Source organism: Lonchura striata, chromosome 2, assembly GCF_046129695.1.
Source record: "Lonchura striata isolate bLonStr1 chromosome 2, bLonStr1.mat, whole genome shotgun sequence".
NCBI classification, from domain to species: Eukaryota; Metazoa; Chordata; class Aves; order Passeriformes; family Estrildidae; genus Lonchura; species Lonchura striata.
The window spans coordinates 49,026,078-49,040,879 of record NC_134604.1 but is presented as its reverse complement, the minus strand read 5'-3'; the positions used below and the strand labels follow the sequence as shown (position 1 = coordinate 49,040,879).

The following is a 14,802-nucleotide window of genomic DNA, read 5'->3' as shown; positions in this document are numbered from 1 at the left end:
GTTGAGACATCACTTTCACCTCAAGAAGAGGTTTATGTGATAACAAGGGGTTATGGGCATGTTAACAGAAAAGTTCAGAGATATGAGTCCTCAGGTCAGTCAACAGGCATGATATTTACCCTTCATTACTTTGATATGGTATGTTTACTCTTTTCAAACATCTAAACAAAGCTGTAGGTCATCCATACCTCAGAGACACTATGGTTGAAGTAACAAAAATCCATCATAAAATTAAGTTGCTCTACTGATAGTATTTTTTTTTTTTTGATTCAGCAAGGTTCTGTTTTGCAATTCAAAATAACCCCACAAAGACTTCAACAACTGATTTTGATTATGCACATCTCCGAGAACAAGTTTCCATTGTAATACCATAATACATGGTTTCTATGATACGCTCATGCAACTTAGAACAGAATTCTCTTAAAGCAGTTCTGGTAGGGAGGCACACAGTTCACCTCAACATCTGAGTATCCTAATGTGGAACAGGATTGGGGAATTTCAGGCTTGGTTCAGCAGCTTTAATATCTGCTTAACAATGTCTTGGTTGATCCTCTGACACCTCCAAGACCTTTAACTTCCTTAATCACTTCAGAAACCTCTTTGCTTCTGTCTCAGCAGAGTTTTATTCTTTGCTGCTGCTACAGCTCTATGCTTGCTGTATTCTGTTTCTACCTAACTAAACTGCTTTGGATGCTTCTTTGTTCTAACTATGCTTGGTTGCTATTGCACATCCTTCCTTTGCTTCCCACAGGGATCCACCTAAGCAAGATTTACAGAGACCAGCTTCATTACTGTGCTCTTTGTAAAACGGTATTAAAAAATCACAAGCTTTTTGTCATACTTAAAAGTACAAGCATTTTGTCAACTGAAAAGTATGGACAGAATCATATTCGATATTAAATTTATAAAGCCTGAGTCAAAGGTAGTTTTACTAAATTCAGTTAGAAGGAGTTTCTCCCTGGGGTAATCACTCTCTAGTGAGATGGGGAAGAGGAAGATAAATTACAGAGTAGTAGTTATTGAGTAACACAAAATAATTGATTTTATTTCATGACAGGGATTAAGACAGAAAGAAAAAGCTCTGATAGAGGGTGCTGTACAAACTGAGTCAATTTTCTAAAAAACTCATGCCACAGGTGTTAGGAAGGCCTTGTTTCATCCTCACTAATGGCAATTGCAATATTACTGTTTTAAGTTGGAGTTTCTGTTTTCTGAGCAATGCTTATCTAGAATACAAATACTTCAAACCTATATACAATCCCCCCTGGGATGGAAGAAAAGCCAATTTGACCATTCTCTATCACTATTCTAAATTCTTTGATGAGTGAATATATCAAAATAAACAAAAAACCGTACGACTTTCAGTCTCACCATCTGTTTCTGTTGCCCGTCTTTTCCCATCCATCTTCCTGAGGATAGTCTATCAACGTGATCCTGATCAAGTACACAGAGGGATGCTAAGGCCAGCCACAGCTATTGAAAGGCAAGGTAGAATTAGATGTCTTAGACATATTAAAATCAAACCAAATACTGAAGAGATAAATTTTATCAGACAAGAATGTCACTGTTACCTGCAAACTCTGTTGTTGTTAGCTGAAGCCTGCTCACACAATGCAAGTTTATTTTCCGAAATAAGTTAAGAACACAATAAAATTTATCTTTTGGGAACTACCTCGTTTCTTTCAGGTATGTCACTTTATGATTATAAATACAGTAGTTAGCACACAAGAAAGAAAAAGCGGATAAAGATCAACCAAAGCACATTATGAAGAACTATGACAAATACAGATTTGCACATTGACCCAAACGTTGCAGGCTTTGGGGAAGAAGACATTCAAGGACACAGACTAATAAAATCAACCCCAAAAACAATCACCCAGAAACTTGAGCTCAGTGAGACTAGTTTCTCTGTTCCCTCCTCACTGCACAGGGCAATTGGCATTACCTAGAAAAGGGTTCTCAGCTAATTAGTCAAAGGAAGTTTTTCTCTCTTCTCCACTGACTACAGGGAAATCCTGAACAGATGAGCTACATGAGGATAATTTGTCCGTGCAAACAAAAACTGAAAGGCACTTGTCAGCTGCTTTTTGGAGCAATCTTGAATCAAATGTTTGATTTGAATAAAATTGGTTTTGTTGAGAAACTTTACCGGACTCTTCCCCCAAAACCCTACATCTCCATGACAGAACACAGGAGTGGCTGGGCTGACATTCAGGGCTCCTGTAAGACCCGATTTAACTAATATGATAACAGCAGAAGCCAGTGGTTGTCTAAGACTGTGACCTCCAGAAAGCAGAGACTATGTGAGTAATAAAAATGATGAAAAGAATGACTGGTACAGCCTTTTAAGATGGAAAATAACATAAGTGTCAAATGCTTGAAACCACTGTAAACTTTTTCTTTTTTTACTTCTACATGTAATTATTAAGCTTGAGAAGCTAAAATCTGTGCTCCCTATGACAGCATTCCTGTCATAATTTACCAACATGCTTTTCTTGGTATTTCAAGCAATCTGTTAGGGTTAAAGTAGACCTTAGTTTCTATAATAGACAAAGTAAAGACCAAGAAAAGAAAACCACCAGGTTACACCATGTCAGTAATAAAGGGCTCAGTAAATATTTTTTGAGACAAATACAACTGAAGCTTAGCTGAATTGTCCTAGAGAACATGTGTTAGAGTGTTTTCATAATAACCTTGAGATGTGGCAGCTGATTACCTTATAATAATTGCTTGGAGAGCTGAAAGAAGACAGCTGATACATATTGTGCAATTTTCCACACAGACAATCTCAGACTTAGTGTCAGGAAAGTATGACAAACTTCAAGCAGAATTATTTAAAGAATAAACCCTCAAATGTATACAGGCATCACACTTATTCTTCATTATTTCTGAGATTCCCAAGATGCACATTTAATTCTAATTCAGTTTTGGCTTGTGTATTTCTGACATACAAGAAGGTTCTTGAATGGGCTCCTACTGCACATCTACAATGAACTAATGCTGAGTTTGGTGAAGTTCTTACTCTGGTTGTTGCAATGCACCTCACGGGTGATCTGTACTCTTCTTCCATTTTGGTCAGAGCTATGATGGTTTCAGCAATAGCATTCTTTGTCACACGTGACCAAGCTTCTGACAGATGACCCTGTTAAAGAGAAAACTCAATTTATTACAGCTTTTATTAATATTAAGAGCAACTAAAATTGTAATTAAAACAGCTACAAAACATTTGGTTAGTATCTCAAGTTAGAACAGAAAAAGAGGAAATCAGGGATGACTGATAAATTAGGTGTTTTAACAGAATTATTAATGTTGGAAGGGATCTTCAAGATCATGTAGTTCCAGCCCTTTGCCATGGGTATGGACACCTTCCACTAGACCAGGTTCCTCAAAGCCCCATCCAAGTGTCCCCCCACCCCTTCTGGAGAAATAAAGATGCAGAGCTGGAGCATGGATAAGTGACTGTGACCAGCACACAGACCACAGTGGGTTCCTAGAAAAATTAGCTTCACATGCCTAGCTCAGCCTCCTGAATAGATACCACAGCTCCTGTATTAGAAAGAAATAAGGAGAAGTACACAGCAAACATCAGAACCACAGCACACTTTCCAATCTCTAACATTTTGAGCTTATTGCACTGACTTATACCCTCAAGTTTCTGATTCAGAGGCTGCTGCATCCTTCAATTCCTAATGTAATCTCTAAAGTTCTAAATTGCATGCTAAAAGTGACACATAACTGAGATTCACTGGACTCTAAAAAGGAAGCTATAGTGACTGACTCAGATACAGGTACCTACACATTGCAAATGGTGAAAATGTTATGTGAAAGGAATCGTATTTGTAACTCTTATGAAGAGGAGAGTTAGACTGATGCCACCCTGCTGATAATTAGCAACTCTAAAAAGCTTTAAAAAAAGCTTTCCAACACAGACAGACTTTAATTGTAACTCTTATCAATTATGAGATTATGAAATCTTGTAGTCAGAATCAGAGAGAACTCCCATCCAGCTTCAGCAACTTTGAGAAAGAACCTCCTTAAAACAGTGAATGGTTTAGAAAATAGGACTTCTATTCTGAAGATACTGAAAAACCTTTCAAAGGGTATTCACAGAGGAAAATCTGGGTCATTTAAGAGCATCCCAGTGATATAGTGCAGAATTAAGGAAAACAAAAGCAACTTCCTAACTAAATTCCTTTTCCAGAAACATATACAGAACCTTTTTTTCTTTTGCCTGTATTGATTCTGGGAAATAGGTGAATCACTTTTCATCAATTTTTCTGCCAAAAAAGATGTCTGAAGCAGAACTATGGAAAATTTAAGCCCAGATACATACAGTAATAAGTAACTATAAGTGTAGATTTCAGTGACTGAAAGAAGTAAGTATCAACCAGAAAATCCATACAGTTACATCAAAACAATGCTGTTTTACTTCACAGATAATCTTCAACTTAAGTTCTGAGTGCTCAAGATTTAAAAATTAAACTTTGAAGTTAATTATGTTAGAAAATGACCCAAAATTATTGTTTATCTCTTAAATTTCTAGTATAAGCAACTTTTTAAAAAGTTCATTTCAAAACTGGATTTCTGTTTTGCAGAATCAGAACTCAGTTGCTACTGCTTTTAACCCTAGACTCTATCCAGAAAACTGTATGGTTTTTTTTTTCTTGAGACCAATTCACATTTAACAGCTTAATCTGATTCTAACTGTAACAAAAGTAATAAAAAATGGTATTTTTCATTATTAGAAATATTTATCATCCACATTTAAAGGATAGAAACTCACTGCTGCCATGTCTTTAATGAGCTTAATGATGATCTCTGAAATCTGGGTAGGTGTTGACCCCTTCATCCACCAATGACTTTCACCTCGCCGAATATAGCTGCAAAGGGTGAATGGTAAGAGATGAAATAAACTCAAATAGTGTTTGTCAAAATCCAGCACACAGAAGTAGTGTACATACTCAGCATACAGTAGGTTGTAGTTTTTTACATATTTTTAAACGAACCTGGAATTGAAGATCATTGGAAGTGTGACTGTAGTAACTCCTTTGCCTGCAGCAGTGCCAGCTGTCCCTGTGATAGTAGTTCCTTTGGCTTTTAGCTGTACAGTGAGGGCTTTGGCAATGCATCCCAAAAACATGTCCAAGATACCTAGTTTGTTCCAATCTCCTTTTTCTGTTGAGTGAATTATATCACTTATATCTGCTGGTGGCAGAGACTTCACCCCTATAATACTTGCCAGGCGACTGGGGGTTACCTCGGGCAAAACACGCCTCAGTAATGATGTTACCTGGAGAAAAAAAGCCAGAACAGCATAGTTCTTACCAAGACAGCTTGGTAACAGGAGTTTTCAAGCCAAATCACATAAAGTCCTTCTTCACAATTTATTTCAGTTAGGACTCAATCTAATTGCTGTACTTAATTACTCCCGTACGAAATTGTGCAGTATTTCTATCTTATGATGAAGTGTTTATTAATGTAAGCAGCAAGACAAGGCCAAAGAGTCTAAACCTGATCTCACTCAAACAATACTGAGTCTCCACATACTAACAAAATTATGTTTGGTAGTGGGCTTAGGATAAGAGTGATACAGATGTTTGTACAACTTTGATTTGCTTGCATGGTACCCACTTCACATGCATTATTGCTTAAGGACTTAACATTTCATATGTAAATTGGCAAGCCCTCAATGTTATCTTGAAGAGCTATTGCATATCTGCAATGTATCACAACTACTAAGCATCTGCCTCCAAGCAAGTTGAGCTCAAAAATTGTAAAAGGAAGAATAAAGAGTATGAGACAAAAACTTCTGCAAAGAAACTTAAAATCCACCTGAAGAAGGCAAAGCACCTAGCACCAAAATAGTGCATTAACTGTACTAATGCAAATATTTTATATATTTCTATATTATTAACATTATTACACATCTATATACGTGTTTATACATTATGTGCATATAAGTATATATACACTTGGACAACACTCAAATTCAGAAAGAAACAGGTATTAAAACTCATCTTGAGGATACCAAGAGTAGAAAGGAGCTTTCTAGTTCCACACTACTACACTTAGAGCCAGCGTGTAAGACACTAAGGACTCGTGTCAGATCCATAACAGACTCTGGTAATTAAAAACTTCTCATCTTGCCTATACAGGCTACATGGGCATTACACTCACATAACAGGAAATACTGAAAACCACTGTGCTGTTCATCCGACAGACATTTCTACCATGCTCTAATCATTAAAAAAAACCAAGCACCCTAAAACCTGGCACTTCAATTCCCAAAAGAAATTCCGTATTTTATTCAAGCACGTGATTTTAGGATTCCGAAGACACTTTCCCAGCAATACTGAGACACCGGAGGAGCGGTCAGCACTGACCTGCCTCTGCACCCTGGGAGAAGCCGTGTGCAGCAGGGAGAAGAGGTCCTGGAGCAGAGTGAGCTGCTGGGCCAGGTACTGGCGGCCCACGTTGGAGCCGCTGAGCGCCAGGACCATGGAGAGCAGCTCGAAGCAGTAGGCGTCCGAGGAGGCGTCCTCGTCGCTGGGCTGCGAGTTGGCGTTCTCCTTGCTGGAGATGGCGTGCTCCCACTCCTCGCGCACGCGCGTCGCCTCCATCCGGATGGCCTGCACGATGTGGGCACACACCTGCCGAACGGGAGCCAAACACACAGCGCCTCTTCAAAACTTCTGGCAAGTGCAAAATGTTGTGGTTTAGGTACCTGCACAAATACGGCTAAAATAGGGAACCTGTGAAATTTTGCCCGCATTTAAATTACTTTTTAGCATAAATTCAAATGAAGAATAAAATGCTGGATTTGCTCATCATCATTCTGGAAAATTTAATTGAAATTATTTTTAATTTTATTTCAGATCCTGCCTTTAAATTTCCTTTTTGCTCAGAATTCAGGCCAAAAAATCCACTCCATATAAACCCCCTAAGAAATATATTTATTCAACACACACAAATAAAAAGTACTTACTAAAATAGTCTCTCATTCAGTTGAATAATCAGAAAGCTAGAAAAATTTTAGGAACAATAACATGGTAAAAAGTATTTTTAGGAGACTACTATGTTTGCTAAGATGAGTGACAGAAGAGTAGATTCTATTAAACTCACTAAACTAAAAAATTTCAATATTAATCAACAGCTCTAGTGTTGTGAAAATCTTCATAGCAATATTCACTGAAATTGAGCTTATTTATTACAAGATGCCAATATTTAATCCTCAAATAATTTCAAAAGGAACAAACCTGTTTCTGCAAATTTGTCAGTTTGCTCCGGCTGAATATGATCCCTACCATGTGCTCCTTCAGGTCTGCATCTGACGTTGCCTTCATAAAAAGAATATTTAATATTGGATCAAAAGTTTCAAGAACACTTCCTAATCACTGCAGCAATTAACATGGAATGTATCAACAAACTGTTTTATAAGTTAGTAGTTTTTTTCACAGGAAGATATATAACCGAGATCAATTTAACTATGCTTAATAAATATCTCTTCAATGTATTAACTTTCTCTTTGTAAGAAGAATTGAAGCATCAAATGAAATAATAGGCAAAACAGGTGGAGTGCAATTTCTACATACTGTTTCTCTACATATTAACAGAGCCTCTCTTGAGGCAAAAGATAATGGCCAGGACTTTCAGGCTGACCATTACTACAGGTGTTAAGTACTTCTATAATTGTAGGCATCATTTGTATCACCATTACTATGGTGTTTCCATTAAATGCATATGCCTCAGATATCATTTACTTTAAAAAAAAGATGCTATGGTTTACTATAAAAAATACACTATGATATATTAAAAATAAGCAATTGTGACATTTTATTTCTGTTTTGATCTAAAAATTAAGCACCATAAGAAATGGAACAGATAATAAAAAGCATCCTGGATAATTATTTTCAGCAAAGTATTATTGATAGAATACAAATAAATACATTGTGTACTTTTTCTTCTCCTTCTGGGGATGACAACAGTGCTTTTTCTTCTTGTTCTGGGGTTGGCTCGGCATCTCCAGAGATAAGTTTCCCAAATACCTGGAAGAAAGACAATGATAATTAGCATATCTCAAAAAAAAACTTGTATAGATGTGGCATTTTCCATTAAAACGTAAAGCATTTGAAGTCTACAATTCATAGTAACTTTCACTGTATAACACATCATTAAAATCCCACCTGGGATGTTATAAGTCGGAATACTCGCAGGGTCTCAGATTCACAGTTTCTTTGTTGAGCCACACTTGCAGAAATCTGGCCTGCTATTTTAATGCTTTCACCATCCTTCCATCCAAGAATTTTTACTTGTCGAACTCTTAGTGTGTTCTCCGGACCCTTCAATTCAATTTTGATGATGTGATTATCACCCCCAGGAAGCTCACTTGTTACCCAGCCAATATGTCTTGAATCCAAGTCTACCTATTTACAGAGGAATATAAAGTTGGAAACTGACATTACATCAAACAAAAAGTCTCTTATCATCATATATATCACTGTAACAAATCCAGTGCTTGTAATGAAAATCTCAGCCTAAGTAGTATGACTTATGTTTAATTATAAAAATAGTCAACCCTTTGAGTTCAGATTAAAAAGTGACATATAGCCATTTCTGTTTTATCAGTTTTAAAGCTGATAAGAAATAGTGGCCTGCCTATCTTTAATCCTCAAAGCAGAAGTTCATATATTAAAGAAACAACTCTTAAAACTAATATTTGGTCACTACTTTTATGAAAAAAATAAAAACCAGCCTCTATAATTTAACTGAAAATATAACACACAATTATAATTTCATACATTTCATCTTTATTCACACAAACCCCTGCCAAAGAAATTGTTACTCTGTAGAAATCAGGATTTGCTACACTTACACCAAGACATGCAGGACTGAACTGTAAAAAAGGGAGATGAACTGTATCAAATTAAGACTATTTAAAATAAATACTATTTTAAAATAATAAAAATGCTATATGGAAATATGAAACTGCAGTGTCACTACTGGAAACCAAGCATTGATAGGCTGCAGCGCCTCACATCCCTACTCAGAGAAACCCAAGCCCTGAGCCAAGCCCTCTCTCCAATCCATGGGCTCATTTATAATCAAGATAATATTTGTTATTTCCCATTTCTACATTAATTCTCAGTGTCTGCATTTAACTGTGCTGCAACAGGCAATGCTAATTTTTTTTATAATACCATGAGACAGAATACAGTACGTGGGTGTGCTGGAAGGTAAAAAGCTGTTGGGAAAATGTCAGAGCAAAGAGGAAGCAAAGCTGAATCAGTTCCTGCCTGTGTTCTGGGATTTTTTTTGGGAAATCTTCTCCAGCTGAAAGCATATGTTACTATATAGTAATCAAAACAAAATTAATCTAAGGAACATTTTACATAACCCTGTTCTGTTTCAGTAGAAGAGTAAAAGTTTGATCAACAGTCAGTATACATAACTGAATTCTATAATTAATAATACAGTATTTTCCAAGGCTTATTATGATGTCTGATATTTGCAAAGTAATTTATCTTCTATAAAAAATGGAAACTATTTGCTCAGAAAAATCTCTGGTATGTGCACAAAAAATTACAGCAATTTTTCTATGTCAACTGTTAAAATGTTTACCTGCTTTATTCTGCAGAGATCTTCTACTGCCTTGCCAGTTAGGAAGGTCATGGAGGTCACTTTGTTCTGCAACAAACAAGCAAATAAGAATTAAACACTTCAACTGAGACAGTTCTACTTCTTCTGTATTAAGAGTACAAACATAAGAGAAAAATTGCTTGATTACAAAAAACCCCTTGTGATCAAAAGCAAGGGTGAATTCCAAAATACAGCTCTCTGACACAGTCTGCTCTTTGTATTAAAAGCTGTAGTTGAAATACAGATATATAAGTAAAATTATTGTACAGATCAATAAAAAAGAATGCAGAAAGTCTAGAAAATTTGGATTGTATGACAGCTCCTTACTTCAATGCTTCTGCAGAAACCATGTAAGAAAAGTAACTTAAAATAAATGATTGAAAATGTGTATGAAATAGAACATGCTACTATGAATTAAGTTTCCCAGTTTCAGTTTTATGCAACTGCAAATTCAGACAGATGTGTCTGATCATGTCAGCACATGCTTTCTAAATCACAGAACTTAGAAACTTCACTTCTGCATTAGAATTGCCAACTGACAAAGAAAATAGTGCTTCTTCACTGATAAACACATACAGCTTGGACCATGCACCTTCAATGAAAGAAAGTTTTATTTTCCTCTTACCCCAAGATCTCTGGAATTGTCTACATGAACACACACGTAGCGTGCATTGATTCCTTTTACACAGTTGATTGTGATGTTTTTAGTTTTGTTTTTGTCCTCATCTCCTGATTCCCAGAAGGTTTCTGTAGACCCATCTGTTAAACTACCAATCATGGCAGGTCGGCTTGATGTTTTAATGTCAACAATACTGGTTAGGTCTTTCAGACAAACTACTATACACAGTTCCTGTGAAAACGAATGGGAATTTTTTAAATACTTGAGAGTAAGCCCAAATACAGTAATGGTTTACAATTTTTAAAACCACACAATCATTTCTGTTTGATGAATGTGCTCTCCAAGAAATTTGTCCTTTACTGATTCAAATTATTCATTCCTTTAAGCCAAAGGAAACATTAATAGCTAAGAGCTGAATATATTAGCAAATACCTAAATATATTAGTAAATGGAAGAAAACATTTTAAAAATATTAAACAGAAGTATTAATTAATGCTCCTTGGAATAACAGAAGAAAAAAGATGTAAGCAAAGAATTACTCAAAGTACACAATATTTAAAGTTTAACCAACTCCATGACATTCCCCAAAAACTTCACTTCCAAACAAGCAGGCACAAGCACTGCTCCAAAACTTAGATTTGAGTGACATACAGGCTAAGGGTCAATATTTGAACCTCTAAAGCTAAATATGAGAGCCTAAATAGCATGGACAAGTTCCTAAACTGAGATATGTTCAAGGAAATATGACACCACAATAAGGAATCTTTTAATTAAAAGAGCATCATCATCAGAAGTACAGACTGTTCACAAATGATCTCTGCTTCTGAGCCAGAGCTGTAATACTTGCCTGATTCATGACTTCAAAACCAGACTGAACGCTGATGCTAAAACTCTCTTCACTATCTCCATCATCAGATTTAGACAAAATATTGTTGATATGATGAAAAACATTGCTCTGGTGCAGGAATTGGTGATCAGATTGTTTGAATTTAAGACTCCAGCACCTGAAAACACAATTACTTGACTTAGAAATTTTGAATGTTGGCAAAAGACATCACTTACCCATGAAACTATTAATCATGTTTTTGTTTCTCAAAGTATTTTCTACAAACATTTAGCTTCAAATTTTGCAGGATCTCAAGTGTTTCTAGTGCACCATTTTGAAGACAGCAGGAATAAACTTCTCTTAGAATTTTAATAGTAAATGCAACAATTATTACTCATTTTGTGTCTTTGAGACAATACACAGAGAAAATCTCAAAGTTTAAAGTTAGCATCCAGGCAACAGATTTCTGAGCAAAGGGCACTAAAAGCCATGCACATACACACAGATCCTTCCATATTATTCTGTTAAATGTTTTCTTTTCCATAGTAGACACAGTATAGAATTTAAAAGAAAGGACATTCCTCTCTACAAAGTATTTTATACTATTATTTATATGTATAAACACTTAAGTGTCTTCTATGTATCACCTTCCTAGTAGTAAGGATAGCTGTGCTTCTTCGCACACAAAGTTTTCAAGTTTTCTATTTACATTGCAAAACCTTTTAACCTGTGATTTTACACCATTTCTAGCCTTTTCAAGAATTTTCTTGATTTGTGCTTACCTTAAGGCCATTTGCTGTAATGCACTACCACTGGGAAGAGACATCATAAGATCAGAGATTGTCTGCAGAAGGCGATGGAAAGTGTGGGGTAAGGGGTGAGCAGCCTCCCCAGCGATCACTATATCCGACAGAGGGTGTTCACACACTCGTGTGTCTTTTTCCTAAACAGCAAAGCAATTTGTGTGTTAACAGACTTTCTGAGAAAAAAGATTAAGTAAACAAATAGTGTCACAGAATTTTTACAGTAAGTTACACATGAGCCTCTAACAGGGAATTTGGGAAGTATATTGTATAGTGCCACATATTTCTCATTATTTAAAGATATGAAACATTATACAGCAATAATCTGAAAAAAAAAGAAACAAGCCAAAAATAAATAACATATTCCAGCAGTTAAAGCCAACTTTATCCAAGCAGCAAAATCCACCCATAGCAAACTCAATAACTAAGCTGATGTTATCAAATGCTGCATTTCATTAGAGCTGTGAAAATAATAATTCTTAGTTTAGGTATGTCAGTATCAGAAAAGCAGTGTACCAGGTTACACTGCTGAAAAGACTACATTCAGAACAACTAATTTCAAAACTGGAATAGATATGAAGTGATGAAGATTATTCTGACTTATTGACAACACTAGCACAATTTTTTGGACCTATTCATTGTGGACATGATAATGTTTTGAATCAGAGCTAAGTCTAGAAGAGGTTATGTGAAGATATCTTTTGGAAGTATGAGATGCTAGACTAAACAACTTTGCATTCTACATTTTCAGAACTATAGATTTTTCTTAAATCACTGAATTAATAATAACCAGTGCACAAATAATTATTTATTTAATTATTTATATATATACACATACATACACAGCAGTACTTAACTAAGCATTTTTATAATTAACTGTGGACTTCTCTTAGAACACTGAAAGACATAGTAAACCAAACCACAAAGCTTTTCTAAAAAATATTTTATCTCGACACAGGGCAATGGAGGAATAAAAAGCTTTTTATTATTAGCTAATAAAAAGCTAATCCTGCAAAAATTTTTTTAATGGATTAACAATGTACTTGTCCTTTTTTTGCTTTCCTATTTCCCAAGAATACTAAAAAATAATGCTTTAGAAGACCTCACAATTCATCAGCACATAGAAAGTGATGATTCAGAAGAAAAATTAATCTATGTCTACAAAATGAATTCAAGTACAATTTAAGGTTTTGTTTCACAGAGGGAGGATTAAAGAATTTTATTTTTCAAATGGAAGTATTTCTAATTTGCATACAAAATCAGCAGAATCTCACTTACTTGTTCTGCATTTTCTTTATTTGATTTATTTTCTTCATCCTCTTCTTCTTCAGGCTCTACAGGTGCAGGAGTCAGGGAAGCCACAAAATGCCATAAAATATCATGAAGAGAAGTCGTTTGAATGACATTACAGAGAAGCCAGTTGAAGGCCTAAAACAAATTACATACAAGGAGTTATCAACTGGTTAAGCAAACCTGGAGTAATACCATTTCCTAAACCATTTATTGAAGGAGGTGCACTGATGATTTGGACAGGCAAATAATAATGCAAAAATCTTCAAGTAAGATGTTATTGCTCTGTAGCTGAAACAGTTTATTAAAATTACAATTATATTATAGTGAACATAGCATAATCTTAAAAAAAATTTCCAAGGCAGTATTTATGACCACCTTATTTTAATCACACAAGAGCCATCAGTACATGAATACCTCCATGGCAAAGACTCTGCAAGCAGATTTCCGTAAGGCTTGTTTCATCGCTATTTCAAGTCCTTCCAGATCATGATGTTGGATTACAAATGCCAATACTGGCCACTGGAAATTTCTCTCTCCTTTGGAAAGAGAGCTGTGGGCGGAGATTAACCGAGAAAGTTCAGGAGATGGATGTCTCAGAAGAGAGGACCCCACTTCTATTCAAAAGCATAAAAATATGCATACATTAGATTCCTTGTGCATTTCAATTTTATAGCCACAGTAAAAATGAAAAGTAATAAAGCACTTTTAGAATTGATTTTTTTTTCTGAGAGAAAACCACATTAAAAAAGCAATATGGAAAAATGATGCTTCAACTGAGAAATCACTTCACTTTTAAATCAGGCACAGAAGATTCACCACAAATTTTAGAATGACAGTAATTCTAATCCACTTTTAGGCTCATTTTGTGCCGATTACCAAATACCTAATGTTTCCTGGTATTTTGTTTTATAATTAAAAAGTCACTACAAGTATTTATATAAAAATATATTTGTCTACCGTTTCCAAGAATAATTGCAAGTCCTTGAATCATTTTTCCCTGCTTCTGATGTCTGTGCTCTTACCTGCATCTCCACTGTTGACTCGTCTCCTGGGGATTGCTTTTACACGTGCTGGCAAAATTGAGTGCTGTTTGTCATATTCTGATGCAACGACTGAGTATGATCTTTGAAAGACTGTGCGCTTTGCAAGATCTGTATCTGTGATTGGACTGGTTTCCAAACTACGAAGAAATCAGTGAAGTAATACACCCATTAACAAATATACAGAGTGTATCTGAACTATACAACAATAATTAATAAGGATACATGCATTTCATAATCACAATGTTACTACTGCATGAAACTTTGTCTTATGTACCTAAGAACTGTTTAAATGCTGGAAAAGAAGGAGCACATATTAGAATTACACATGGTGAAAAAGCATGCAAGTGCTTTATAAACAAATGTAATGATGAACATGATGAGTTCCAAGAATTCAGGTATTTCTTTTAGAGAAATACAAACATTCATATCATGCCTAATTTGAAGTTTCAGACCAAACTTCTCCTGAGAATGCATGTGAAAACATCTATGAAGTGAATTTTTAATACGCAAGCCAACTGAAATTTAGAAGTTTATGTGAAGTAATTGCTTCTAACATCATTAGCCTTAAAGTCAAATTTGAAT

The 14,802-nt window shown here is 35.4% G+C and overlaps 1 protein-coding gene across 8 annotated transcripts in view; it reads right to left on the bottom strand.

Annotated features, from left to right (window-relative positions):
* Positions 1-14,802, bottom strand: part of MYCBP2 (MYC binding protein 2) — a 173,440-nt gene that overhangs the window by 9,175 nt on the left and 149,463 nt on the right. For 7 of the 8 annotated variants that reach the window (XM_021548051.3, XM_021548057.3, XM_021548055.3 and 4 more), the window contains 15 exons: positions 14,200-14,357; positions 13,592-13,791; positions 13,163-13,312; positions 11,864-12,024; positions 11,103-11,259; positions 10,262-10,486; positions 9,619-9,684; positions 8,184-8,423; positions 7,947-8,045; positions 7,257-7,337; positions 6,384-6,650; positions 5,007-5,290; positions 4,784-4,880; positions 3,023-3,142; positions 1,372-1,473 (listed from right to left, as the gene is read on the bottom strand). In XM_021548051.3, the coding sequence (XP_021403726.2) occupies positions 1,372-1,473; positions 3,023-3,142; positions 4,784-4,880; positions 5,007-5,290; positions 6,384-6,650; positions 7,257-7,337; positions 7,947-8,045; positions 8,184-8,423; positions 9,619-9,684; positions 10,262-10,486; positions 11,103-11,259; positions 11,864-12,024; positions 13,163-13,312; positions 13,592-13,791; positions 14,200-14,357 (2,407 nt within the window). The remainder of the gene's footprint in view (positions 1-1,371; positions 1,474-3,022; positions 3,143-4,783; positions 4,881-5,006; positions 5,291-6,383; positions 6,651-7,256; positions 7,338-7,946; positions 8,046-8,183; positions 8,424-9,618; positions 9,685-10,261; positions 10,487-11,102; positions 11,260-11,863; positions 12,025-13,162; positions 13,313-13,591; positions 13,792-14,199; positions 14,358-14,802) is intronic. The other variant, XM_021548060.3, reaches the window with a different exon arrangement.